This window comes from Strongylocentrotus purpuratus, unplaced genomic scaffold, assembly GCF_000002235.5.
Source record: "Strongylocentrotus purpuratus isolate Spur 01 unplaced genomic scaffold, Spur_5.0 spur5_scaffold_4, whole genome shotgun sequence".
In the NCBI taxonomy this organism is placed as follows: Eukaryota; Metazoa; Echinodermata; class Echinoidea; order Camarodonta; family Strongylocentrotidae; genus Strongylocentrotus; species Strongylocentrotus purpuratus.
The window spans coordinates 22,517,448-22,530,439 of NW_022145610.1; the positions used below are offsets into that span (position 1 = coordinate 22,517,448).

General features: G+C 37.2%; 1 protein-coding gene across 1 annotated transcript in view; it reads right to left on the reverse strand.

The window, feature by feature from the left end:
• Positions 1 to 12,992, reverse strand: part of LOC100892785 (sushi, von Willebrand factor type A, EGF and pentraxin domain-containing protein 1) — a 48,110-nt gene that overhangs the window by 2,138 nt on the left and 32,980 nt on the right. Inside the window, exons 19-29 of the mRNA XM_030997438.1 lie at positions 11,292 to 11,477; positions 9,959 to 10,165; positions 8,553 to 8,774; positions 7,017 to 7,168; positions 6,139 to 6,268; positions 5,385 to 5,585; positions 4,010 to 4,180; positions 3,065 to 3,310; positions 1,860 to 2,102; positions 1,321 to 1,419; positions 505 to 705 (exon numbers count right to left, since the gene is read on the reverse strand). Coding sequence (XP_030853298.1) covers positions 505 to 705; positions 1,321 to 1,419; positions 1,860 to 2,102; positions 3,065 to 3,310; positions 4,010 to 4,180; positions 5,385 to 5,585; positions 6,139 to 6,268; positions 7,017 to 7,168; positions 8,553 to 8,774; positions 9,959 to 10,165; positions 11,292 to 11,477 — 2,058 coding nt within the window. The remainder of the gene's footprint in view (positions 1 to 504; positions 706 to 1,320; positions 1,420 to 1,859; positions 2,103 to 3,064; positions 3,311 to 4,009; positions 4,181 to 5,384; positions 5,586 to 6,138; positions 6,269 to 7,016; positions 7,169 to 8,552; positions 8,775 to 9,958; positions 10,166 to 11,291; positions 11,478 to 12,992) is intronic.

Consider the following 12,992-nt stretch of genomic DNA (forward strand, 5'->3'; position numbering starts at 1 on the left):
TAATAATCCTTTATCAAGATGTTTCTGCTTTTCTTTATCTCAATTTATGTTCAGGTGGATTTCCCTTTGGGGGGAAATAACTTAACTTTGCACACTCTGGACTATTGCATATTAGCATTATGTTGGGCTACCATACAGAATGAAGGACGGATCAGGCCACTAATTTATTTTGTTGGTTTACCAAAGTGAATAGGAAGGGTTTAGAAAACAATGGCAGATGGGAAAATTGTACATTTAGGTATACCTGCTAAAACATGCTAAAAGTGGTTAAGAGAAATCGTTTTATTTCACATTTTGAGTGATTGGTTATTGTATCTTGGGTGTCGTAAACGATGACTTAAAGTTACAATAATAAACTGTGGGCATGTCTGGCAGTTGAACCACTCGTACCTTCCTGGGGTTACTGTCCTTGTGGGATATTCTTCCAAAAATATGTAGTAACTAACAAGTGCTTTCAAAAAGAAAACAATGATAATGGTTCTGAAAAATTCACCCTTTGCTCACCTTCTAATAGCAGTCTTATTTCATGGTACAAATCTGTAGAGTATGGGAGAACAATGTCAGTGTGTAGGAGCTGGCCTTTTTCATCGTGCCTCAAGTGTTGACTGAAGCGTATGATGACAGGGTCTGTTGCTTGAAAGGATGGGCAAAGACATCCCCTTTCTGAGGCAGCACCCACATCAATTAGAACGTCTTGGTAAGAGTCTGTATGTGGAGAAGTCAAAAGTTTATGACCATGTTTTCACCTCGTCAAAATACAAAGCAATTATTGCAAACAATATGACTGTTTGGTATACAAAAATGTGCTTGCAAAAAATTAGAATGCAATGTAATGCCTAATTACTACAGGCAGTATTGTTTTTTTCGGTTACCGGTAATGGACTTCGCCTACAAGATTGTGCTTTCTCTACAAAATACACTAATAACAATTTGTAGAAAAAAAGTACAATGCAATACCGAAAAAAATTGCATAAAATATGGGCATCTTGGTATAACTTGGTATATAAATGTGGTTTATGATGAAATTGGGTTAAAATATGAAAGAATTAAATAAGATGTATAAAACCACTCAAACATAGTCATCTTCCTAAAAATATTTTCTGAGATCATGCAGTGTTCACCTAACAGAGAGATGTACAATTACAGTTTTCAGTATCAAAGGACATCTGTAAAGCAAACTACAGACACAGTAGATGTATCAAGCATTCAGGCACAATAAAAATTCAGAATAATGTTGTTGCTTGTGGTGTTATTATGGATATTGTTGATTTTCTTGTTCTCCTTCACGTTTCAACATTTTAAATTTTGCTTCAGACGAACCTTCTGTCCACGATGGCATCCCTCCCGCCATCACTTCATAGATTTGAATCCTTAAGATGCCAAGGTCTGCATCCCAATTGTCGGCGTAAGCAATGACGACTGTAAAAGAAAGCACATTGTGGGGATGAGTCTACGATACATATAAACATGAAAGTGACTTTGCCTTTTAAAAGCAAACATTTTGTCCCCAAATTTGATCAGTTTATTACTCAACTCCTACCTGAGCCTAGTTACCAAATAGAAGTATTGCCAAGTTCCCTATAATGCCAGCATTTTAAACCTTGATAATTTTAAAAGCTTTTAATATTGACACAAAGATTTATGTCAGTTCATCTTTTTCATGCAAGCTACATATACACTATTTTGTAAATGGTTGATCCAAGTTTGGAAAATTCTCAAATCTGTTGTCAAATCGTCATGGTACTAAATTGTACCAATGGGAGTTTTCACACCCTAAACATTGAAATTAGAACGGACAAACATGACAGTGAATTAATAGAAAATGACATGAACGGCAAGGAGCATTTTCTTGTTATTACTTGCTGTTGCGCCCTGGCTCAATTCTGCCGCTGAGCTACTAGGGCATTCATCGAGATGACAGAATGAATAAGATCTGGATGAAGGTGTGTCTGGCTCTAGTACAGGTCCTTCAGTTGCCGGGAGAGTTGGTTCAGGGATAGATGGAGGTGATTCCTCATAAGAGCTCTCAAAGGAGGATAACTGGCTTGGCTTTTCGATTTCAATGAATGGCGTTGGTGTTAGCAACGCATGCTCAGGCACACCTGGGATAGAGTTTCAATAAACAGAAACAAATGTATAGCGTTACATCTCAGATCATCATCATTAGTAACCGATTCTGCCGATGCTCTTTTATTTGTTTAACAGTTGGCGGAATAATCTGTAATGACCTAAAAATAAACAAAATTACAACTTTGCCAATAAAATTGGCATATTTTGGGTAATTAATCTAAATATTTTCATTATACTAAAAAAAAAACTTTTACTGAATTAACAAGACCTTGGCCTAGCTAGGCTAGGTAGTCTATTTAAAGGGATCTGGTAACGTTGTCTTAGATCCTTGATTTAGCTAATGCTGCAATGATAATTATAAACCTTTAGGTCAGTCAGGTACGTACCCATGACTTTTACAAGCCGATCGCCTGTCTGTTTATCAAGATATTTATGATTGAAAATCAAAATCAAATTTTGTGTTTGCCAAACGGTTTTCATAACACTACAGTCTATTGGGGAAAACGAGTATGGTAAAACCGGTCACACAAAGGTTTTTACTTTTTTAAAGCACTTCTAGATCATTTTGAGGCGCAATTTTTTTTAGGGCTTCAATATAACGCCATATCACAGACACTGATAACACGTAGTGCCGTGCATCTCAGATTTAACATTGTTAAACGATCACAACAGTACAACAGGCTTACATGAATGACCTTATATTACCGGTATACCTTTCAGTTATGCTGTATACTGTGAACGAATGTTAGAATATGCTTCTATGTAAATACATGTACATATTTATGATTCTTTCTTTTTATCCAGGAACATAACACCTGTTTGGAGCCAGAAGAGTGTTAACTCATAAAGTCATATACAGAGATAACATTTATGTAAATGATAATAATCATGATTTTTAAAAATAATAATAATTCAAATTATTGGCAGAACTATAGTTAGATTATCACCAAACCTTAAGAATAAAGTCTTAAATGAATTATCGTGAATGATTTACCATTAATGCAGAACCAAGTCCTGGAAGCTACCTCTACGCCAGTGTTCCGAATACATGCGAGAGCCTTGAGCCGGCAAAAGTTGGTGTAGTTCCGTCCGTCTGTCCCACAAACCTCTGTCTCATTCGTTACAGGGCAGGAATTGGGACTGATACACCTACAGACACCAACCCCAGATGAGTCGGTCTCGCATTTCTGCCACACCCCGCAACTGACCGAATCACAGGGCCTCTCCGGCTCAATGATTTCTGTTCAAGGTGATGAAATTTCAAAATTAGAATCAGAAGCTACTCAACATGGTATTGTGTTTTAAAGACTTGTATCAAGGGGTCCTCATAGTAACTTGACACCATTCGGGTGTTTACCTGATAACAGGTGTTGCCCATCTTCAAATGTATACTTCACCTTTTAGACGGTCATGTCTCATATGTAACACACTGCATCCTCCACCTACCACCTCGTTAGGAAATCTCATCAACATAAATGTCCCTCATCCTCAAGATTTGAAGGCAAGTTGGTGCAATTGCCTGGTGGGCCACAGCTTCAACCAAATCCGGTTTCAGCAAATTATGATGCAATACACAGGCATATCGATAACTGCATGGATTTAACTCAGCAAATATAAAGGGGCTGTTCATCCCCAAAATGTCTGAGACATTCTGATGGTCAGGATTATAGAGCATACAGGTTATTGTGGGTTCCAGCAAAGCCGAAAAAGAATTTTAATATTTGCAATTTTCATACAGCTGGTATGATCAATATCTTTACAGAAGTAATAATCAAAGTGCATAATCTGATTGAAATAAAACTCCATGGAACCTGAAATATACAGAGCATGTTATACCTTTTGAAGAAAATCTTGAGTTGAACTCTTCTTTTAGCACAAGAAACCTACTTTCACCAAGTCTTTACTCTTGGCAAACAATCTACACGATCCTAAAACTCACCAATGCAAGCAGGTAGAGGATGGGACCAGTTTCCACTTTCCTGACAATCCAAGAAAGGCTCTCCTTGTAACTGATATCCCTGGTTGCATCCTATGAGCACAGAGTCACCTATTCTGTTCCCTCCTATCTTGGTTCCATGGGTTGGGGGATGTAGTTCTTCACATGTTGCTCCTAGTTATTATTTTAAAAAACATTTGTTTTTTCAAAGGAAACAAAACAAACAAACGAACAAGCAAAGTGAGATTGAACAAAGCATAAAGTATATACTTTCTTTCACAGTACAAGAAAATTCTACACCGATAAATCTATAATTGCATGTAACTAAATTAGAACTGTATAGTCATTATACAGCATATTTTCCATTACCATGATATGCATGACAAATTCCCCTACTAAACCATGATTGTGTTAGAATGAGGGTAAATCGACAAATACCATAAATTATACGATACTCACATTTTATTATGTTTTGCTGCAATACATGTATAAATGCTACAAAAATCATTGTGGGGGCAGATAATGTTTCACGAAAGTAGGTGGGTGGGTGAGGGGTGTGTGTGTGTGTGTGTAGGAGCGTGGGTAACAAGGACACTAATAAGAACTATACTTTCACTTTGAAGACTGTTTGCAATACGAGGACGTCCTCCGTTCCGGAACCCTACAAAATTATTTCCTCTGTATTGTTGTAAATTTCCAGATTGTCCTTGAGTTGTTATATTCCTTCAAATATATGTGTCTTTGAACATGTAATAACATACTGATGTGTACATTTGAGCCCTCGATTTCCACCAGAAGCGTGTATGGGTGTGTGTGTGTGTGTGAATTGGGCTTTACAGATAGATGTGCATCCATCAGATCTGATAGTCTTACATATCTCGGGACAGACCTATAGGTTTCATAGTAAAGCTGTCACTCTGATTGGAACCACAATGCTCTAGCTAGAAAGACAAAGGATCGAGCCAACCACAAGCTGAACTCACATCTCCCTAATGTATATTTATACATGTACAACGATTAAGGCTCGCTCAGGTATGACACAGCAAACTTCCTTAAAAAAGTGTGTTAAAAAAAAATGTGTAAATGAATAGCAACTGCGTGCAACAAAGGTCCTTCATGTGTTCACTTTATTAGCTCTGTGTTACAAGATACAGAAATGTGAAGCATTTATTACACTTGTGTCATCATTAAAAATACTGCAGCTGTTTTGCGACGTTATATGTGAACAAGGCTCTATACATGTAATGCTTGGATGTTCTCTCATTATGCATGAAATAGCCTATGTTTAATATGTAAATCTGTTTCATTTCAAATAGATGTGCAATGATAGCCATAAGGGAGCTTTAGGATAAAGTCAAAGACATTTCTTGGCTCTTACTGTGCCTTTGGCATCTTGGAGCAGGATGTGACCACTTCCCAAGCACACAGGTAATTCTCCTTTCCCCATCAAGAATGTAGCCATCGTTACAAGCAAATGTGATCACTTTGCCCATGTAATATCGTCCATTTTTCCAACCGTAGTAGTCATGGTCTTGGAATGCACCGTTGGTTGGTGTCGTAGGACGGTCACAAAATATCTCTGCAATGTAATCAAATTTGAACATTTGTGACTTTAAAAAAAAAATTGTCTACAAAATTCTTCATTCTCATTCAATTTCAAGATACAATGTATGAGATGCCTGCACGAAATCTTTAATACAAGTATTGGTGATTCCAGCGTGGCAAGTGAAAAAAATACAATTATGCTAGGGGAGCAGCGAACGTACCTTCTGTAAAGAGATTTGGCCAGTTTAAATGCACCCTTACTAAGTAAAATGAACTTGTAGACGAGATGACAAATGTTTATGCCCACACACCTTCGCAGGAGCTAAATCAAAGTTAACTTCTATGTGGTTCTTCAAATTGAATCATTTTTAAAAGCCATTATGCTCCCAAATCCTCACCATTTATTTGTCTCTATAGGGTGGGGTTGGGGGTTGGGGAGGGGGGGGGGGGGTTCTTATTACGTCTTGTAATGATAAACAAGGGAATGGCCTCTACAATGATATTTGAAAAATAAAACATTTGTAGAATACCACTCCAGAAATAATAGAATAAAATTTGTAAAAGGATGAGGATGTAACTCATCTTACCAGCAAACTGAACATAGACAGTGTGAGAAAGAGTATAGTCATTAGACCGGCAAGTGAACCACCCAGAATGTATTGTGCGTGGTGGGTATAGGTCCATTACCATTGTTGATAGGTCCTGATAAACAGCAAACTGCAAAAGGACAGAAGACAGCATAACATGAAGTTGATTTCATACAGTAACCGGAGTGTTGGCTCAGTAAGTAGAGCGTCCGCCTCACAACCCGGAGGTCGTAGTTTCGAACTCCGGCCGCGTCATACCAAAAGACGTTAAAAGATGGGAGTTGTTGCTACCTTGATTGGCGTTCAACAATAAGGGATAGAGCAACGTCGATCTGGCGCTGCTCAGTGGCTGCCGGGCTCACGATCAATTGGGCAAAACGTATTTCCGTTTCGGTTTAATAAAATTTGGAGTGGACTATTAGGCTATTATTATTATTATTGTTATTATTATGTCTGTTTGGAACCAGAAGGCATTAATAAGAGTCAACGCTCCTCTGGCTCTTAACAGATGATAAATTCAAACCTAACATTGTCATTTCTAATGAACCAGTTTACTATCTCATCTGGTAAAATCCCCCATAAAGCCAGACAAGGCTGTGTATATACATGTATATAAATATATATTTTAAAATTACATCACATCATAATATAATTTTTGTTATTATTATTATCATTCTATATTATTCTTGTTTCTACTAAATATTGTTCTGAATACTTAACTCACTGCAAAGAATCAATTCTCCCATGAATTTTACTACCGATTATAACAGCAATAATTTGACATAACACATCCAACAACTTGAAATGAATTTTCAGAAGTCAAATTGTCTGTTTTTATATTTAGGGTTTAATGATATTACACTACAGCCAATGCTCACCGGTCCATTATCTGATACAAATCTTGCTGTGTTATGGGAAGGCACGCGACAAGAAAGGTAGAGCCGACTGCGTGGATGAATGACGATTGTTCCATTACTCCTAACGTCAAGGGGCTGGTTGTTTTGAAAGACGATCCTGGTGTCTGCATCAACTGAAAAAGAATAATCATGGTAAAAATATGATTGAAGCAAGAACGACAGTCCACAGGCAAAAGCCTACTGCTTACAACAATTATGCATACTTACGTGAGCAATACACCTATCGCATGTACAGGTGCACATGTACTAGATAGAACATAATGAGAATTCTGATTGTATATGACTCGAGAGTTACGAACTCGTATCCGTTTCAATTTGGCACATTTACTTGGATTAAGTTTTAGAAAGAATCTTTGAATAATCCCTTTAACATAATGTTTTGAATTTTCGATTGGATTTTTGCAATTTTTCTGGGCCAAAAACTCAGTGCAAACAGGCCTATGCTGTATTTAACTCAGAAATATTCTTTACAACATGGTGACCATATAGTAGAAATGCTCCCCAGGGAGTGGAGATGGTTCACATTGTTCGTGAATTGTCCGCGAATGAATCCAGTGACTGGGATATAAGTATGTGTAAAGGCAAAGCACTTAAAGATGTTTTTCCATATTAAGCGCTATATAAATTCAGATGATTACAATTATTACATACATCATATCCATTTGAACGCAGAGATGCACACCGTTACGGTTTTGCCATATTTGTTCCTGTTTTATTTCTCTTGTTACAGCGTTATGGTAAACAACCAAAAGGTTACAGGAAATGATAATTAAGTACATTATAACGTATGCCGCCTATCTACAAATAGCCTCCCTACACGGCGCTGCATATCGCACACATTTACTCACAAGTCCACTGAATTTGACTACATTGGATGGGCACTTTCGCTCGCTACACGCTAATTGCGCACATGGTCTATGATGCCACCAGCAGACTGTCCTCCGCCATCCTTGGAAACAATGCAGCAGCCGTCAATATTGATTTGATACTAGTATTCTATGCGCGGTTGTGCATTTTTGGGGAGCATGATGGTGGATAATCGTGCAATACCCATTTAAATATAGTGTATTAGTGTGTAGGATACAAGTTCTGCCATTTTGACTGTGGATTGCCGTTCAACGCTCAAACAAGGTGTTTTCTTCCTGAATATTATCATGAATTCATGCATTAGATCGAGCTAGTACACGAGGAGGAGATCATTATGACTGCAAACATTTTTTAGCATTTTGATGCACATATTTATTTTGAACTTAAAAATGGTAGGTTCAAAATGCAGTATAAGAGTGATTGGGTGCGTTTTTGCGCAAAAAAATACTGCCTTGTCTTGCGTTCTGGAAAGACCCTGTTTTAGGACAACCATCCTATTGGGTTGGCATTGCTGTGAATGTCACATAGATTTGGGAGAGCCATATAAAGTATTTTTGTGAGTGGCCTTGCCCAGCTTGAAAACATAGGGCCTACATAATCTCCATAATTTGGGTATATATGTTTTCTTACCACAGCTTGGTTGCACTCCTGTCCAACTGCTCTCAGAACAGGTTCTATTTGCACTACCACGCAACACATACTGTCCAGGGAGTGAGCAACGAGACACTAGAAACGTCCCTTCAGGAAGCTCATCATGAGGGTAAAAATCAAGTCTGTTCGTCTCTAGTCCGTTCACATACTGGACAACGTGAGAAATGTATCCAGGCTTGGTACACAACCTTTCCATCCTTACTGCAGTAGTCAGAAGCACAAAAGAATAAAGAGGTAAATTGGCAACAATATTGGTGACTTCTGTATGGTTGACCGATAAAATGTACTTCTGAAAAATTCTGAGAAGTTCTGAGAAAGCATATGCCCCATATCCTTGATTCTTAATCTCTAATCTTTTGATCTCTTATCCCCATTTCATTGCCTATTGCAGTGTATGTGAATTGGGTTTTAACAGATTTGAGTCAATCAGATGTGAGTCAATCAGATATGATTATTTATCATCACCATCCAAAAGACGCGACTCGGTTCCGAACGCCTAAGCCAGTTTTTAGGCAAACAATATTCTTCCGGAAAGTCTTGCTTCAGGAATTCAAATCTTGTCTTGCTTTCAAAAATCTAGATTCCTCTGTCTCAAGACTGGTAACCAAGAAATATACATCAGACCATCTTGAACTTCTTTTTTGATATATGAGTCTTTCCCTAATAATGGACTATAACATTGCTACCTGTAGATCACCATTTTCACCAAGGTAAATTTTTAAACAATGGAAGAAACCCTTATAATATGAAATAGTATACAACTCCATAAGGCTTATATTCTTATTTTTAGCCCTTAATGTGCCACATCAGAAAATTGGCACATTCAATAGGGTGCCATGAGTGCAGGTAAGCACAAAGAATAGGTAGCAATTAACTTAAGGGTTAATTTATGCACATACTGCATCCATTTTTATTCATGACTGTCTTGCGATTGATGTCAGAAATTTTAACATGAAAATAAGCTTTAATAAAATCCATAAGTTGCCAACATATTGAGAAATTCAAAATCATTGATTTCCCATCAAAATTGGTAATAACTTTTCAACTTTCTCAACAACATTCCTGCCCATATAAATTGTTTTCAGAGACATTACATTTCATTAGAACAATGTAGCAATCAAAGACAAATACCGTTGCCAATTTAAAGGACAAAATGTGATCAATTTAGCCCTAAAAATAAATCCTATCCCGAAGGGTGAAGGGTTAAAACACATATTACTTTGTTATGTGTGTGTCACAGAATTATGTTTATCAAACTAGTGTATGAGGGCAAGCAAGATAGGAATTGAACGACTGATCATATACATGCAATGTTCACAAACAGGCATATACACAAGCAACCATAAGAAGACCATAATAACAAAAATTGCTGCAACCTGGCTTACCACATATCGGTACAGCGACTGACCATACTCCCCTTTCTAAACATTCTGTCTGCACTGCCGGCTGAGCTGTATAGCCTTGATTACAACTAACAGAAATGGATACACGCTCACCAATGGGCAAACCCTCATCAAAGATATTCCCTATAAAACCTCTTATTGAGTAACGCTGTCCGCTGGATCTATCTGGGAGCATGCATCGAGGAGGGGCTGTTGGAAAAACATAAATTAAAGAGGGCATTACAAATTAAAAAAGCTCATTGAATTGTGGTTTCTCCTTCTTAGCAAGTATCTGATCCTTGCTCAATCTAAGGACTTTCTTGCGTTCTTTCAATCAATCGCATAGCCACGGCATCATCAGGGTGGCCTTTCAGCTAGAGCCCATCAAACACCCTAAAAAGCAGGCTATTTCATCCAAATGATAAATCGATAGTAGAAGAAATGACAGGTATTGTCTACAAGATAACATGTACCACTGTGGCAATTCCTATGTTGGAGAAACTGCGAGAACACTTGACTTACGGTGTTGATTAAAAAAACACAAAAGAATCCTTATAGATTGAATCCATCTCATTCAGCAGGAGCAGAACATGACCTTAATACTGGACACAACATCGGATATGGGGATGCCCATCGTCAAGAAACATCAAAGAATCTATCTGGATCAAAAGGATTAATCTATCACTGAATAGAGAATCTGACTATTGACTGTCAACTATATCTATGCGCCCGATGTTCTTGAGGCAGCAGATGGCAATAAACTGTGTGAAGAATGATTTGGTTTGAGAAAGTCCACAGGAGTGGATGAAAGCTTGCCTACTCATTTTTTGCATAGTAGTAGCTTAAGTCACATGAAAATTTGTTTTGGGTAACCAAATTCAGCCAAAAACTATTTTTTCTTTAAGCTAGTTGAAAGCCAGTCTATAGTATGGTCATCAACTTGAGCATCGTCTTTAATGGCTTCTCACATAGCACCAATGTCTATCATATGCTGTGAAGCTCATCAAGGTGCTTCAACATTTTTACCCAGGTCATAACTCAGCAGCCCAAGAAACTAGCACTCAAGCATGTCAGCTAGCCTGTTAAACCTGGATGGGGAGTGGTAAATGTAGATTAACATCTTGCCAATGGACACTGGTGGTGGGCTAGGATTCAAGCACCATACATTGTAATCTTTGGTCTGGTGACATATCCATTAACCCCCAAAACAACCTATCGCCTCAGTTGCGATATAAACGTAGCAGATGTTGCAGCTTGTGATCTTATTATAAGAATAAAACAACCTGACTAAATTGACTTCTTATTTAACGCAAAGTCCTCAGATTTTCTTTTTTACCTGCCACTCTGCATGTTGGCGTAGAACCTGTCCATTGTCCATTGACGCACTCTCTCTCTGCAATCCCTTCGATTTCCCAGCCTTCACTGCAGCTATACCTGACCCTGGTACCATGCACATATCCTTGTTTCCATGTTAGTATTTCTATGGTGCTACCAGAGGCCCTCACTGGATGTCCACATGGTACTAAATCAAAACAATGTCAACACTGAATTTGATACAAATACAAATAATGCATCACGATTCGGACAATTCAAGTTTATATCATAACAACAATATGGTAATCACAAGATATATAGACATTTTACCGGTAATTATTCATACCCCTTGTACCGATTTGAATTTTTTTTTTTTTGTAACTCAAGCATGAAAGGTGTACTGGTTGAATTATGGCATTTGTTGAATACCTTTATCTAAATTAGCCAAACTTGAATATGTCAATTTCAAAGAAATATAAATTTGGACAAAACAATTTTTTACTTTCTTAAAAAAATTACAAAAATTTGGAAAAGGTTACAACTTCTGCAAATCTATGAAACATGAAACATGGTTGGATAATCAAGAGCACATTTTAAAAGTGATTCTCATTAGAAAATCAATGAAAAATAGGCATGTCGGGGGAGCATAACCTATAATCATGATAAGATAACATACCCTGAAAATAGTTTTCAGAATATTGATTTAGAGGAATGTTAAGGGTATGTTAACTTTGGGACTTAACATAGAAGTTAACATAGTTTTCAAAATACTGTCCCAGATTATTACTTGATGTTGATCCAAAATTTAAAAGGCGTTTAAAAAAATGTTCTAGATTCAAACCTCAACCACAGGATGAGGACCCTCTCCAAACAATAGACTGAACAACAAAAATTGTCATTACCTCAAATGGCCTAGAATCAGTCACTTTTGGAATTGTTGTCAGTTTGGTGGTGCGACTGAGATATTAATCTTTGACTACAATGACACCACCAAAAACATATAAAAATGGGTTCTAGAAATGTAGGTAATCAATTTGGTCACATGACACAACGTGACTATGCTTCATTTTTTCCTGCCACACATACTAAGCAAAAAAGTTTTCATCAAAAAGTGATATATGCCACCGTTAGAAGTGATAATGCATTCCCAAGGCTGAGTTGTGGATATTGTGTCTTTGGCGCGCACAAAGTTTAGATGGTATGGATGACATGGATTCATTTTCCTATAGGACATTGATGCACAAATTATACGTTTGACCGTGCGCTTCGGCCCCCAAAATTAAATCATTTGGTTGTCCTCGATTGCTTTTCTGGAGTAGGGGCGGGTGAGTGAATTTTGTTTTAATTCAATTTAATTTTATTTTTTTTATTTTGTTTGTGTCTTTCTATAACTTTTTTTTTTCCCATATTTAAATCAACCATAAAAAAATAAAAAATAAATATTTAAATCAATATTAATGATGTTTTCGGGAATAATTTCAGAAAATTTTGTTAAATATTTTCTCACGCTACTTTTTCAGTGTAAATATAACATTCATTGCATGTGCGGTGCATGTTTATTCAGTCATTTTAGTTAATTAGTCTCTTCGAGTGCGAAGTCTATATAATGAACAGTGTGTAAGACAGAATTGCATACTGAAAAGACCAAACTAGCAACAGGACGCATTTTGATCCTTGCAAAATGCATAAAATGATATGTTTGGCGTTTAAAATTGCTGCCCCC